Source organism: Callionymus lyra, chromosome 13 (assembly GCF_982586985.1).
Source record: "Callionymus lyra chromosome 13, fCalLyr1.hap1.1, whole genome shotgun sequence".
NCBI classification, from domain to species: domain Eukaryota; kingdom Metazoa; phylum Chordata; class Actinopteri; order Syngnathiformes; family Callionymidae; genus Callionymus; species Callionymus lyra.
The window spans coordinates 17232080-17248542 of record NC_141830.1 but is presented as its reverse complement, the minus strand read 5'-3'; the positions used below and the strand labels follow the sequence as shown (position 1 = coordinate 17248542).

Sequence of the window (16463 nt, the reverse complement as noted above, 5' to 3'; positions counted from 1 at the left end):
TTTGAGAGCAATTGAAACAGGAAAGCAATGGTCGCAGATTTCTTCGCAACTTTTGTACACACATTTTTCATAAAGATATTTTCAATTAAAGGAGCCCATGCTATCAGTAACATTTTGGCTTTCACAGGGAAGTAAAGGGGGGAAAAGCCAGAAGTGGTCCAGTGGCAGCCGGGCGGACTCACACTCATGTGAGCACTGTCATGAAGTTGTTTATTTTAAATTTAAAATAAAAAATCACAAGAAGTGACATAAATAATCTTCTCATTTAAAAACCATCACTCATTTTCCTTTCCACCCAGGACCTTGTCACGACTCTCCACGCCACTATGTCCTGCCCCTCTGACACCTCCCTAAAAATAGAGCCCACTGGTCTTCACGTCCCCCTTGAGAGAACTGCTCTCATCTGCCCAGCTGTTTATTTAAAGCCCGTAATGCTCTTTTTTCATTAGTGCTTTGCTTGCCTCTGCATCTATGTAAAAGTAGACTAAAGTCAATTTTAAGGGTTGAATCTAGAAAAAGGTAACCTGTGTTTCCTTTAACCTGCAGATGTGCGCCCTCTGGTGGAGGTTTTTTAAACGGGGGGTAGATTCTAGGACTTTTTTGAAAAGTACTTGAAAATAGGGCCTTATTCCATCTAAGCTATTGCTGTGAGATTGTTTGCCTTCACCATTGTAACACCTTGAAGTAGATTAAATAACTATTTGTATTAAAATAAGTCATTGTGCAGTCAGTACAACAGCCATTGGTGAACTTCATACATTTACCTACTAGATATTTGTTTTTAATGAGAAATGAACACAGTCGGATGTTATATTAATATTAAGTCTGACATAAGTTCAAGTAACCTTTGAAAAAACAAACCTCTGTGTGGTAAAGTTGGAGAATTTACCCCGAAAAATATGAAATAAGAATGATGCCCCTTAGCTTATAAGGACACAGGTACATTTATCTTATTTTTTGACATCTGGGTTGCAAATGGAAACATTAAACTTCAACTTCTAAGCACAAGTGGAATGCACGTCTGAGTTAAAACAGACCAGGATTCACCTGCTGTCTATAATTTCCACAACTTTTGTTGGTGAATTTAACTTTTAATTTCATCACCTGCCTGTTGTTTCTCAGTGTCAACGAGTGTGTACACTAGTGCACTTGATTATTTTTATTTTTTTTCAAGTCAACATGTTTAAGCTGCTCTTGTTTTACTGAATTTAGTAATTTTATTTCTGTCAGCTAACTAAACATTTCACACAGCACTTGTTTTCCTTTGTTTTTGGACCTTATTTTCTAATTTCCCTCATTCCCAATTGTCCCTCAAAATACATTTAAAACTTCTAATAAGATACAACAATAACACGAATGTTTACACTATTTTGTCGGCCCGGAAAACGGAGGCAAGGGATACCACAAACACATTTGTTTCTGCGCCTCCGGGTCACCTTGACCCTCAGATAACATATGGGTTAAGGTCATTTTTTTCTTTTCGCTTGAAAGATTAATTTCAACAAAGAAGTGTAAAAAAAAAACAAGAGACTGAACTTTTTGTCTTTTATTAGACTCAAGATTATCCCATCGACATCGTAAATGAAACACATTTGTATCCTGTTGATTTTATTCCGTCCAAATGCGAACAACCATGCTACACAATAAGCTATTTAGTAGCAGATTTTCTTTTAACCTGTCATGGAAACATGTTTGCGTACGATCAAACAGTAGCTTTTTAAGTAATGGACAGTGTTTACAGTTAGTGTTTTCAACCTAAAGTCTTTACAAAACTCTTGCAGTTAGATTTTTACACAGCAGGACAACGACATGAACATAGGTTCTACTCGGCAGAGTAGCCGTAACTGAATCCCTTTTCAAGACATTTCTAAAAAAAAAAAAATCCTCACACTGTCTTCTCATTTACATTATTCACAAATGTACCCATCGTTAAATAAACGTGTTCTTCTCATAAGGTGCGTGGATCCAGTGCCGCGACCATCACCTGACGCACCTGCAAGTCACGAGTCCCTGTCACCGTATTGTCAGGCGTGTGCGTCCCCCTCCAGACAGAAGCGGGTTAGGGGGGTCAAAGGGGTAAAGGTCGCTGATTGGCACAGGTCACATGGCTTCCCCCACTGGATGGCGTGGCTGGCGGGAGGTCAGCGGCCTCGGGGGGGCAGTGAACACTTCAACACTAAAGCTCGTTACAGGACCTCTGTGAAAAAATAAAGTCAGAGGAAAAATGAGCTTTCAAAACACCTCTATAACCCACGAGTGTCCTTTTGGGCTCACAAATATCGAGTGTCTAACATTTACAGAAGTGAAGCGACAGGTGAGCATGGCGGCGCCGCTAGGCGGGGGAGATGAGTGCGGCCTGACGTGACGCTTAATTACCTCGGGGGTCTCGTTTCCCTGGCGGGCGAAAAGATCGTGAAAGAAGTGTCTCCGTCAGCTCAGCTATTCTAGCGATCCACGCTGGCTGGAGGCCGGAGTGATTAATTAAAGCTGTCGTCGGTTGTATAGACGCGCACTGTTTACTGCCGTCTTCCTTTCATATGGCCTCGGCGCGACCCGACGGGCGTGAGTGGAACGTTGTAGCGACACTTGCAACCCAACGGGGGGGTCCTCGCTCTCGAGTGTGGTTTTGGTATTTCTGGCTACTTGACGTTTCTTTAGGGAATCTTTCCTTTGAAACCTGATCCCTCGCTCATACTGAGCAGGTAAAAGTTAAAAATGTATTTAGATTAAACTTTCATTAAGCATTGCTCATAAAAGGAGGAACAGATTATTACATTTTTGTGGTGTTATGAAGTTCCTTTTGGATTAATTTCAATCTTGAAATCTTTTTGTTTAATCTTCTAACCCCAGGGGTCTCAAACTCAACTGACCAGGGGCAAATTTGATACATACTTTGTTGTTTAATTGAATTTAGGCTGAGTTTTTCTATTTTATCTGTAACTATAAACGATAACATTTGAAGTGATTATCTTTATTCTTTAATCCTTGTTATCTCAGGGTAAAAGTGACCGGAGTGTGTTTGTGGTATCCCTTGTGTTGTCTCTGTGTCGCGTTAAACAACCTCCACCACTGCATATTGTTTTCTGTAAAGCCAGGGAGGTCACGCACCTTGACCCAGAAACAACACAACCACAAACACATTTGTTTTTCGGCCTTCGGGTCACCTTGACCCTGTATTTGGACTCCCTTACTCTGCCTGCACTTAAAGAAAATTAAGAATACAAATGAATAGTATATAGTTTATCTAATTTATTTCTTTCACCGGTTCAATTCCTGTTTCACTTAAACCATTTTACGCCCCTTAGCCAGCACAAATTGTTGAATTAAATAAGTTGTTTTATTGATTTGTCATGAAGTTTCATGAAGCAGTGTCATTATGTTCAGAGTCCACTAGATGGCAGTCTCTGCGCTATTTTACTTTGTTTTTAAACAACTGTTCTAATGAAACATCACATCATTTTTAAACTGATGGCGCCACCTACTGACCTCTAAACTCCATGACACTGTTTCATGAAGCTTCATCAGACCATCACTAGTTTTTAACATGTTAATTTATCTTGACCTGTTTGGATAATATTTATTTTGTTTGTCAATCAAATGTATTAAAAAAAAAAAAATCACGGAGGAGTCGTCGTACCTGCAACATGTTGTGGTTTCATGGCGTTTGTTTTCTTCATGAACGACTCCTCTCCGTCGTACTTGAGGATGGGCTCGTCGGACACGCAGATGTCGGACTTCTCTTGCGTTCCGTTGGTGCCGTTGCCGTGGTGCGCCAGGTGGATGATCTCTTCGAAGTGACCGTTTTCCTGTCGGACGGACTGGACTCCGTTCACAGCCGGAGCGGAAGAGCTCTGTTCGTTTTCCGTCTTGTTGTCCATCTCTGCAGGGAGACAACAGCTGTTAGAGGTTGAGGAAGATATCTTTCTAAATCCAGAAATTAGGCAGAACATCTGCCATCGTTAAAAACAAATCGGTCAAATGGGATTTTCAAAGGCTGGGGCCAGCATATTAAATACTTCTACATGTCAACAAATAGAGGTTTTTAAATGTTCAAGCTGGATGTTACTTGATAGTCTCAGCATCTGGATCCGGCAGGAACTGATGCCATCTTCCCTGAGTCACCCGTCCACATGCTGGAGGACAAACCGGTGCCTCTGATCTCCAACCCTGACTGGCATCTGACCACATCACTGGCTCAATGACCATCTTGAATCGTAAATCTTCGAGCCCGTGACAAGAATCTCGATGAATCAATCGCATAAAAGCCGCGAATACGAACGGCGAGAACTGGCTGCAGGCTGCTGCTGCTTTGAGCCCGAACTTCCTGTCCAGACTTTCCGCTGCGGGGTTTGGAAGCACAAGAAAGTGCAAATCTGCTCTTTGTTCAGTGATGGAGTCTGACTGCAACTGTGCGGCGAACACAGCTGCTCTCTTTAGCATTTTGAGCAAGAGACTCATGGAGAAAATAATGAATCGATCTTACCTTTGCTGCTGTCTTTGCCGTTGATCTGAGACGGTGACGATTTAGTTTCTTTCTGTAAGAGAAAAGTGAGTTGACATGTTTCATTACAAACGCACTGTAGATCGATGACAATTGACTGTCAAAACTGCTTTCAAGTATTACTATTTTATTTTTAGCATAGCTCTTTTACGGCCTATGTTTCAATAAAGCGTGTGTAAAATAAAATAATTTGATTTTTTTTATTTATTAATTTATAACTATCTTCGTCGTGGCGTTTTTTGGTGCATTTTGGTGTTGCGTACAATCTTCCGGCCACTAGGTGGCAGCGGTCATTACTTCCTCCCCAGCTAAAGGACTAAACCCTCTGAGATCCTGGTGATGACTGAGGACGAGAGGATGCTTTTAAATCTGATGTTTGAACAGATATTGACTTCAAGTTTTAACCATTTAACCCAGTGAAGCCAATGACAGTGTCACTAAAATTGAAATCAGAAAATGATGTAAATGTATCAAAATATTTCGTATTGTAGGCTGAATATATTGCGTGGAATTGTATTGTGAGATAAGTATATCACGTCAACTCTGGAGGTGGAGCTGTCAATCAAAGTATTTCAGAGGTTGTGACAACAAAGGTGCAGTAAATACAGTCGGCGATTTGATTTTGGTGCTCTGAGTAACTTCTTTTATACCTTGTTTAATACTGAGAATGAAACAATTCTACGTCATTACCTTTTCGCCTCCGTCCGTCTTGCGTGTCCTCTTCATGATCTCATCCAGACGCTGCAGAAAGAAAGGTCAGAGGTTAAAATGTGATCCAATTATGATCCGTAACTCCGTTATTGAGGTCCCCTTGAGTAAACCCCTCGACTGGAGTTTGTTTCACTTCAATTCATTATGGTTTCAGATGACCAGGAATCTCATAGTTCGAAAAAAATAAACATCAGGACTATATCAAGTGAACAGATAAACAACTTTTTTTTGTTTTAACTTTATTAAGAAATGACATGAATAAGCTAATTAAGAAGATGCATTAACATTTACTTTTAACAAACTTTGACTCATTATGACGGTTATTATTCTACCTCCCAGTCCACGACAGCAATAACTTTTCTAACACTGCTCTCTTATCATCTCACTCCCTCTCAGTGAACTCATTGCCTGCACAGAAAAAAGCAACTATTCATATAAATATATTTTTTTTAATTATTACGGTGTTTTGAGTAAAATAATAATGATAATTTTCTCAAAAGAATTAGCCTGAGACTCAGTTAAGTTCACTTGGGGGAGAATAAAAGCCTTGAATCGAACAGGAAATATGTTAAGAGACCCTTGATCGAGCGAAGACTAACCTTCAAGAAACATTTTCCTACTCAAAGAAGCAGGAAGGAGAGAAAATATTTGTGTCTTCTTCAAAATAATTGGCGCACGAAAAGATAACAACAGCCAGAAGTCACAGCTGACTACCATTAACTTTACGACGGATGATTATTCACAGACAATGGGTTCATTACTTCGGCATTCATTTTGGGAATAAATAAACTTTGATTTACTATTCAGTCGAGGACAAAGGAGAACACTGTGTTTCCATTGGATAAAAAGAGGACATAAGCAGGAAATAAAAGTGGAACAATGGTGGCAAACGACAGCCTTGGCTTCCAAGAGAGCGGTTATTGTTCAGTATAAATAACTTCACACATCCAGCTTTATTTAATTGTGGCACGTACACGGCTGATCCAGGATAAGATGAAAACACGTATTTGGTTTCACAGACTTTTAAAAACGAGACGACATAAGTCACTTGAAATATCAAAGATGAATTATTCAAACTAAACATCCCTCCCTTAATTCCCTGCTACGAGGACAGATGTTTCGGGCACTACCTTCTTCCTCTCCAGCCTCTCCTGCTCCTCCTTCTGGAAGTGTTTCTCTCTCTCCAGTCGCTGCTTCTCCGCCTCTTCCTTGGCTTTGGCCTCAGCCTCCTCCTTCTGAAACACACACCGACCACACTTTAAAAAGGAGGGAAAAAACTCCACAGCAACAGAACATGTTTTTTTTTTTGTTTTGTGAAAAAGGGTGTGGTGACTGCAATTACTGTTTACAAGCGCACACGAGAGATTCCGTTTCCAAGAGTCACATGAACATGAGACGTTTTTAGTCGCTCTGTAATCGGAGCAATGGCCACAAGGGGTCGCCAAATAGTAAAGGATAGAAAGAAAAATCGCACCGACGCACAAAAAAAGATAAAATAAATGAATTGATCAAATCTTTTCACCAAACAAAATAATCAATATTTATAGAACATAGGATCAAATTTAATTATTTAGGTGATGGAAGTGAAAGCAACTGTTGGGACATCATTGGCAAACTAATATACAAAATTAATGGTAATATTGTGTAATAACATAAAAATGTAATCTAATTTAAAAAGATAAAGATACTACTAATAATGACGTTTTTTTCAGTCATGAGCAAAACCCTGTGACGTCCTGACTCGTTTAAAGCGACAGGAGAAGAACTGAACCTGTTTCTGGAGACGCAGATTCTCCTCCTGCTCGACTTTGGCTTTCTCCTCTGCCTCCTTCTCCTCCTCAAGGCGTCGAGCTTCGTCTCTCCTCCTCTGCTCCTCGGCCATCACTCGCGCCTCCTCCTCCCTCTGCTGTCTCTCCACCGCCTCCCTGGCCGCCCGCTCCTCTTTCAAGATCCTTACGAAAAGGTTGTGGGAAAAAAAACACTGTTAATGCCACCTTAAACATTGAGAACACAGACTCTCTGATTCATGGATGTCTGATCAGCAGAAGAAGTATGAAAAGATCTCACCTCTCTTTCTCCTCCTGTTCCTGCCGCTCTAGCTCATCCTTGTCTCTCTGCTCGCGAGCCTGGCGTCGCTTCTCGGTCAGAATGCGAGCAGCTTCCTCTTGGCTGTTGGTCCCCGCCATGGTTTTTGTGGAGGAGTCCGGTGTCGAGGCCGCCCTGGCCGGTGGAGGAGGCGTTGAAGCCGCTGGGACGAGTGGGGAGCCTTAAGAGGAATAATAACTTCAATAAAGTGAGGCAAAAATAAATAACTAAGGTGTATATTTACTGTTTAGTTATTAGACACTAAATATAGAATGTAGAGATGGATCGACAAGCAATTTATTTTGCAGAGTAAATATTAAGACAACGTAAAATATAGGTTTTACGTGTGGACAGTCCATTTCAAGTTCTGACCGGCTCTAGTAGAAGAACTCACATTTCTCCGATCCTTAAATCTCTTCCCTGGCTGCCAGTTTCTTTCAGGATCAACTTTAAAATTCTTGTTCTTACTTTCAGATCTATTCATGGTCAGGCTCCTCAGTCCCTTACATCAGTGATCTGATCCAGCCTTACACCCCAGCTCGGGCTCTGAGGTCTGTGGATCAGAATCTACTGATGGTTCCTGAACACACTACTGGACCAGAAGAGAGAAATCCTTCCAGACTGTTGCTCCTAAGCTTTGGAACGATCTTCCTCTCTCTCTGTGTTTGATGATCTACTGACTCCTTTAAGAAACATCTCAAGACATTTTTATTTGTTCAGGCTTTTCCTTGATTTTCTGGAACTCCTGTGTTGTTCTCTGTGTTATCTTGACCTTTTAAGTATATATTTTATTGAATATTGTTTTGATTGTTTAAGCGCTTTGTGACCCTGGTCTGGAAAAGCTCTCGATAAATATAATTTACTTACTTATTACTTGCTTGAAAGTCTTTTAATTTTATGATATGAAACAAAAAATCACTGAGAAAATAGACTATCTTACATGAACTTTATAATTAAAATGATTAAATGATGTTTTTGTTAAGCCAACATTTCCAAAGAAAAATCATGATGAAACCACTCTGGAGTTTCACATACCAACCTGTAATGCTTGCAAGTTCTAGCTTTTAAAAAGACACTGTTTCTTTATGTTACTTATTTCTTGAACGATCAGCGTCTTGAGGTTCTGCCTCACCTCTTCTCTCGGGGGTGGCAGATCGACGAGGCTCCTTCACTCTCTCCAGCGGGATGGGGGAGGAGCAGGTTCGGTGGTCGATCCTGGCCGGGGTCCTGGCTCTCTTGGGCCTAGCTTTAGGGGTTGAGGGGCTGCCGCGAGTCGACGGAGGCTTCGGGGACGCGGCGGGGCTCGGAGACGCAGTCCTGCCTCTACGCGTGGCTGGAGATGAGGGCCGCTGCCTTGCTAAAGGGCTGGGACTGAAGTAAAATATATGTATATATATTAGACTTTAATACATAAAGTTGAATTTTAAAACATTAGAACAATCTTTACCTTAGATCTTGTCTGTGTCTCATACTGGGGAGAGACTGTCTCTTCTTTAACACTTTTGAAAGGGCACTCTTTTCCTTCTCGTTCTCTCGCTCCTTGTCCCTTTTTTCTTTCTTGTTTTTATCCAGCTGCACAAGACCAAACAAAAGGGTTGTTTCAAACGTGGGCAAAGTGCAGCCCACGGGCCACAAGCAGGTTCTGAGCATTTTGTCTTCTGACATCATCGGTGGTGATGTTTAAACGGCTGTTTTTCTCTTTTGTTATTCAATAAAATTGTCCTGCATTTATTCAAGTGTTTGTAAGACTCTTGCTCTGCTTGCATTTCTTTCTTTGACGTTTATTTCAAAAACAAGAAAGTTGTTGATTTATGGTTATAAAGTATCTAATGAATCCAGGATTACCATCGAAAATTGTTGGATTATAGTTGGAAATTGTCGGATTACAGTGTAAAATTGTTTAATTACAGTTGGAAATTGTTTGATTTAAATTGAAAATTGTTTGATTATAGCTGAAAATTGTTTTATTAAAGTTGAAAATGGTTGAATTGCAGTTGAAAATTGTTTATTTACAGTAGAAAATTGTTGGCTATATTTGAAAATAGTTTAATTATAGTTGAAAATTGTTTGATTATATTTGAAAGTTGTTTGGTTATAGTTGAAAATTGTTCGATTAAAGTAGAAAATTGTTGGATTACAGTTAAAATTGTTGGATTAAATCTGAAAATTGTTGGATTACAGTTGAAAATTGTTGGATTACATCTGAAAATATTTGGGGTTATAGTTGAAAAATGTTGGATTACAATTGGAAATTGTAAGATTATAGTTGAAATTGTTGGATAACAGTTAAAACTTGTTTGAGTAAAAGAAAAAGTGTTGAAATAGTTGATTGCAGTTTGATTCTACAATAATATAAGAGAAATATACAAAACCAAAATTGTGTATGACTCCCAGTATATGATTGTATAAAAAATAACACTATATCTCCGCATATCTAAGAAATATATATTTTTTTTTTTTCATGATCTATCATTTTAATATTAATCACTATAGAAAAAATTGTCTTTATGAAACATTAATGCCCATCACGGATTAAAAACTAATGTGTGTGAGTAACTCACAGGTGTGGAGCTCCGTCTGTGGTGCCTCTGGGTAATGTCCGGTGTGCTGGACGTCACCCTCCAGCGGTCAGAGCAGCGGTGATGGGGCTGGTGGTTGCACAAGGTCAGGGGGCTGGCCGATGACGAGCGAGGACAGAGAAGAGAGTCTAGAGAAGGGAAGCGTCTCATTAGATTAAAACTACTCAGAACGTTCAAGCGGGACAACTTACGTCCATCTTTGCCGTTGCTGAGGACGCTGGCAGCGCTGCGGCTCCGGGCGAGGAAGGACAAGGTCGGGGTGGTCAGCCGGTCCACGATACTGCTCTCCCACGGACTCAGAGCGAGACTTCGAGCCGCTGAAGAACAAACAAAATGTTGATTATTTGACTGGAAAATACACTCAGTTGATGGCGTCCACCTTTGTCAGAAGGTCAAGAGCAGCTGCTGCTGCAGTGGAGACATATTTGAATGAGCAGGAACAAAAACAAGGCGAATTTAATTAAATAATCCTCTTAATTCCCAGATCATAACAGTGAAATCACAGTGATACCAACATAAAGTCATGGCTTTGAGTAAAGCTGAAATCCAACACTTGGAGGAAGGAACATCAGGAATGAAATGAAACCACCAAAAGAAAAAATAAAAGACAAAGACAACAAAATCAAAATTCACTTGATCACCAAGCTTAAAATGTCAGCATGCAGAAACCAAACCACCCAAAATCCACCTCGGAGAAATGAGAAACAAAGAGGCCACAGGGACGCGACTTGATGGAGTGATGGGTGCAGGTAAACGGGGTACAGGGGGAGGAGGAGTTCATTCCAAACGTAGCCTTACTTCTGCTGGGGGAGTTCCAGAGTGTGGCAGAGGACTTGGAGAGTCGGTCGTTTATGACAGAGTCCACGTGTTTGGGCAGGTTGACCGTTGACACTGAGCATCTGCCTGAGAAGCCAAGAGAGCGCCATACAGATGTTCACACGGGTCACATGACTGAGGTGGAGGGGGGGGGGCCTGTGTCGTCCCGTGACGGTCTCTTTTATAAACATGCATCGGGCACACGCTACTAAAGAAAGTACTTATTTCCTTAAAGCAACAGTTAGTAACATTGACTTTTTTCACAATTTTTTTCACATTTTCTCCACAGATGCTTCATCGCGTTTTTATACACTTTTGTGTACATTTGTAAAAATAAAAAAAAGGCAAATCAAATAATGTACATTGCAGTACCTATTTACGACACAAGTGGGAAATATAATAATAAACTTAATAACACATTGATACAGTGTTACAACACTAAGGGGTAAATATTTATAAAACATTTGATATGGACCTTAAACATTCAAAAAACATCAAAAAAGGTTATTTAGTTAATTTACCATTTTGTTATTTTGGTAAAGGGAACATAATCTAATCCTAAACATAGAAAATAGTATTATATGTCAGATTCGACACACTTTTGATCTGCACCATAATATTACTTATTTTAAATGAACACTAAACACACTCAAAACCCTATTTACAAAACATTTGTTGTTAGTGTATCACAGAACCTTGACGATCACAACAGTTAAATTAGTGTTTTTTCAAACGTCTAAAAGGACAACTAGCTTCCATTACACAGCGTATTATAAAACGTGACAAAAGTGTGTACAATCTCCCCAGATCAGCGTTCCCATTACCTTGGATAATACAAGCACACTAAGCTTTATTCCCTTTAGCAGGAGGTCCAGTGAAAACTTAGAGCAGGGATTGTTGTGGATTATCCTGGATAACTAGGACATTGTCTTTGGACAAAAACAAGTTGTTTAGTTCACCTACAGTTGAGTTAGTGATGTACAAAAATAGCTGAAGTGATTAGTGAAGTGGATTATTTGTGGATTCATAAGAATAAATGATTCTTTACCAATCGATAAAACTCTTTATCGTTACTAAAATCTATAAACTCCACAAGTTTGTTTCTAGTTTAAACCGGTGGCTGATTTTATTCCCTCAAAAGTCACTGACATCACTTCCTACCTCCATTGACGGACAGATGGAGATGATTCTGCCTGAGAAACAAATGATTGATCGTCTCTAAATCCTCTGGCATATGGCAGATCACAAGACCCCAGAGTTCAGGATCTTAAGGCTTCGAGTCTGTGACAACCAGCCAATCCACAAAATAGACGACAAGTCGCTTGAATCAAGAGGGCATGTCTAACGTACCTTTCTGGTTTTGGTTTTGTCCGACACCTCCGGCCCAGGACCATCTTTGCTGGCGTATCTCCGCCCACGTCTTCTTGGCTGAGCGGTGGATCGCCGCCTCGTATCGCTCCTGCGACAAATGAATAAAAGTTTAACTATTTAAAAAAAAAAAACATGTTTTGGATTAAACCTACCTTGTTCTTCTCAAGCTTCTGTTTCTGCCGTTCTTCTAAGGCCGCTCGTCGTTTCTCAGCCTTGATCCGATGTTCCTCTAGTTTCCGCCGTCGCTCCTCCAGCTGCTGCTCCCTCAGCTGGCGAGCTTTCTCCTCCTTCTCCAGCCACTGGCTCTTTTTAGCCTCTGTGACACCGGAAGAGGCCGGGATTACATTTGAAAAAATGGAATATGAAAGCTTCCCTTTTTTCCACTGCCAGATTGATTAGTTGATTTTCAAGCTAGAGGCTCAACAAAGCGGAGAAAACCTGACGCCTCCATCGGCTTATAAGCCGAAAAAGAACACACGGTGACTCTTTATATCTGCCGGACAATAAAGCGTGAAAATGCATTTGCCTTCATAGCCACAGTAGCTTTTAAATTTGCACCTCATTTTTCTTTAAATTCAAAATGACCCCATTTTGACAATTATATCACAGTTACCAGACCAGACCAGTAAAGTATTTGGGTTTAATTATTTCAAATGAAGCTTTTGAAGATTTTTTTTAAATACTAACATATCAGAATTTGTTAACGCAGTTTATCCTCAAATGAATACTGACAAGACAAACATTGTCAGTTTAAATAAAAACTTATCCTAAAATAAAACCAAAACTACATCAGAAAGAATAAGTTTTCCGCAAAAACTATTCCGACAGAATTGTTCCAAATAAATCACATTAATATTAAACGTCACACGCCGTTTTGGGCACCCAGTACTGATCTCATGTTGCCCCATGGGTAATTTATTTCATTGACGTGGTCCAACGCTCCTGATTATTACAGATGCTTAAACAAAAAAAAGGGTCTGGTGCACTTGAAGGCATCTTTCACTCTCTTCTGTAATGGTAGCTGGCAGCAGCGCGGCAGAGACACGCCAGTGAAGCCATGAAACATTCATGAACAATAACTCTCCGACACATCCAGTATTAATCTGGAGCGACTGGAGACAGTGAAGCTATGAACATGTGTCTTTTTAAAATATCAAAAAAGGTTTCTTTTAACAGCAGCAACGCGACGATCACTGGGGCGACGCTGATATCGTAAACACAAGATTTAGGAGGATTTCATCTCTTAGTCTGACTTGGAGCTTCGGATCAGAACCATCTGGCACGATCCTGTGATCGCCCAATTAGAGCGATCTGCTCTACAAAGTACTGTAGAACAGCTGGATTGACCTCAAGGCTTTACAGGATGAGAAGAAAGTAAATGTTGTACAGCACCTGGATTATACAGATATTCAACCTCAAATTGGATGATTAGCATGATAAGATAACAATAGGAATAATTTGATTTGATTGAAAGAGAATTTTTCCCTGTGTATACCAGGGGTTTAAGAAACGTAGGGTTTTGTTCACGAGTTAGGGATGGATTGTGAGATTAAAAAGCAACTACTGGTAAACTCGCACTATCCTAATTTATGTTTCAAATTTTGAAGTCTTCCTCTCCAAGATGTAGTAAGTCCCTCATCATGATGTTTTTAAGTTATTACTTTTTAGTTCTCTTTCCTCCTGAAATCTCAGCGAACGAGAGGTTACGAGAGCAGAGCCCATCATGACATTATAATGGTATTCGCTCCTCCTCTAGGCAGCTGTGTAATCATGCTCTGCTTTGTTTATACAACAAGTCCCTTGGAGGTGGAGATTACAGGGATTAGTGAATCGCAGTGACAAACATTTGTTTTTGGCTGATCACAGCAGAGTGGGTGAGGTTATGGTGAACACTAGTAAATATTTCAGTTAATAGAGAGTTTTGTGCAAACAGACTCAGTAGAGCCTTGCTAGATGTTTTATGCATCGAGTCGTTGGATTTTGGAAACAGGACGTCTGCAAGTGCTGCAATGGGAGGAGCCAAGTTCAGACTCTTGGCAGCATCGGAGCTCAAAAACTGCTGTGTCACAGAACATCCTCATCATTTCCAGTCAGTGTTGACTGGAAAAACTCACGAGTCATGATCAGTACTTCTAAAAAAGAGTTCTGAGATTCAAAGCCAGACTTCCTAGTTAATCATTTGTTAAATGGAGCTTTGGGTTTTCACAAACCGCAAACTCATGCATGAGATGTTCCCATCATCACAATGAAATATTTATAACCTTATCTCCATGATCTGCAGGGCGGTGGGAACTACAAAAAACATGTTTGACACGCAAGATTGTTTTCTGCCGTGTTATTGACATTTTTCTTGAAAGCCATACAGTATATGTGTGAAATGTATCTATTTATCTTGGAATTTTCAATATTGTTTGTAGGTTTTCTATAAGTTGAATATTGGTCAGTTGGTACAGGTTTTTATTAAACAGGTTATTTTAAAAAGAAAATGTATCAGTAAACCAACTGTGAAGAAAACAACAGCCTCTAAATTCGCACTTAAAAACATTCCGCTTCTCTCCATCTTATCTGTGATGCATTGGTTTTGGTCATGGCTCTACTAGTACTGCTTCACTGCAGTAAGTTGAAGACGGCTATTGCATTTATTTCCATAACGACTAAAGTACTGAGAATGGTTTTTTTCCAAGTTTTCAGGAAGACAAAACACACATTTCTTTAGTTTTGTAAACAAATAGACTATTCTAAATCTAAGACAAAATTTAAAAAGACCTAATCATAGTCCTTAATATTTAAATACTGTTAAGGAACTATCTGTTTGAAAATGTGCCTTCCTTCAAAAAATAATAAGAACATTAAAAACAAGTAATTGTTTCAGATGATCAATGTTAAGCACTTTACAGTTGTGGCTTTGTCAGTCAAATGAACAAATGAGGTAAAATATTTAACTCAACTTCAACTAAATTAGTCAATAGCAAAATCATGAAAACAAAGAAATGAAAGAAACACTATTATATTGTCCATGGATTTGAGGAAAAGGAAATGATTAAGGAAATAAAGATGACATTAGATAAAGAGAAAAAATGAATCGAAACAGATGGAGTTTGTGATTTGTTTTCTTCCGATGAATTCAGGAGTTGATTATGAGTATAAAACACTGTTGACCATCACCACATGCACGTGTGCTCACCTTGTAGCTTGCTGAGCTCTTCTGCAGGAGAACGGAGGGTGAAAGAAGAAACATGCAAACGGTCAAACATGCAAAGCAGCCGCGTGATAAATATGCCAGTGTACAGCCACAAATAAACTGTGCTTGAGTGAGTCATAGCGTCAGACACGTGGACTTTTATACAAATATTTAGCATCAGTGAGCATGCAGTGTAAATGCAATTCTGCCCCATAATTAAAGCCAGTAGCAGCGCGACTAATAACAGGCAAGTCATCTACCCCGTCACTAGGGGGAGCAGTTATTCAGCCTGTTAGTTTCTGTGTTTTTGTTTCCACTTACCCAAATATCTGGCCTTCTCCTCCCTTCGCTCCCTCACGAGTTGATGCCTTTCTTCTGACTTTATTGTGTCTTCATTGGAGAAAAAGAGGAAAATAATTAGTATTTCCATCAAAGGTTTTCCATCATGTTTGGTTTAGCTTAGGCTCTGATGACTGTAGTAGTACGTTATGGACAAATAATGAGTGAGAGGAGCACTTTGAATAGCAGGTAATTGATAATTTACTTTTTTTTAAATGATGTTGCAAGATAATGGTATTGTCGGTATGTTTAAGGTCTGATCTGTACTACCATTGTAAAAATATTAGGACTATTGCCTGCGTTTGATTCTTTGGTAGACATGTAGGGACTTTTCGCTGTTTTTTCAAAGTAAAAAAAGGGCTAGAGCTAAATAGGAATAGTGAAATAATAATAAGAGTCATTTCATTCAGAAGTTACAAAGATAAAGCACTTTCTTATTGCAGGCCCGGGAAAACATTTAAGGAATTAGCAAGACTTTTTATGTGGGATCTTTGATTATTCGATTCGATTATTTCAATTTTTCAATTTGTATTTACAATTTCAAATAAATTTGATAATATTTCATCTGGTACCTAGTAAAGTTTATAACATGCCCAACATCATAACATGCTTTGACACATAGTTGTTTTTAAACTTATCCTCAATCCTTTTACTTTTTCATCCACCCTAGGTACTGACCACTGCGGACCAGGGACAAGCATAAACTGCTCTTCTTTAGATTGCGACCTCTTTTATTTTTTCAAAAAACAATTGCAAATAATCGTCAACAAACTTGATCAAAGAGAAGGAAAAGTATTTATATTAATTTCAAGTGAATAAAATAAACTTTATAATGTCCATGAGACACCAATGTGAAGATTAAAAGTCGATTAAAGGAGAA

General features: G+C 39.4%; 1 protein-coding gene across 5 annotated transcripts in view; it reads right to left on the bottom strand.

Moving 5' to 3' along the window:
* Nucleotides 1–1531: 1531 nt before the first annotated feature.
* map7d1a (MAP7 domain containing 1a) overlaps nt 1532–16463 on the bottom strand; it is a 29393-nt gene continuing 14461 nt past the window's right edge. Inside the window, exons 3-18 of one of the 5 annotated variants that reach the window (XM_087805303.1) lie at nt 15566–15634; nt 15248–15268; nt 12216–12379; nt 12043–12151; nt 10675–10779; nt 10068–10193; nt 9859–10004; nt 8745–8869; nt 8430–8668; nt 7280–7478; nt 6984–7164; nt 6343–6447; nt 5192–5242; nt 4484–4535; nt 3638–3880; nt 1532–2197 (exon numbers count right to left, since the gene is read on the bottom strand). In XM_087805303.1, coding sequence (XP_087661429.1) covers nt 2187–2197; nt 3638–3880; nt 4484–4535; nt 5192–5242; nt 6343–6447; nt 6984–7164; nt 7280–7478; nt 8430–8668; nt 8745–8869; nt 9859–10004; nt 10068–10193; nt 10675–10779; nt 12043–12151; nt 12216–12379; nt 15248–15268; nt 15566–15634 — 1946 coding nt within the window. In that variant the 3' untranslated portion in view covers nt 1532–2186. Of the gene's footprint in view, nt 2198–3637; nt 3881–4483; nt 4536–5191; nt 5243–6342; nt 6448–6983; nt 7165–7279; nt 7479–8429; nt 8669–8744; nt 8870–9858; nt 10194–10674; nt 10780–12042; nt 12152–12215; nt 12380–15247; nt 15269–15565; nt 15635–16463 lie in introns of all 5 variants that reach the window. The other 4 variants (XM_087805302.1, XM_087805307.1, XM_087805306.1 and 1 more) reach the window with 4 other exon arrangements.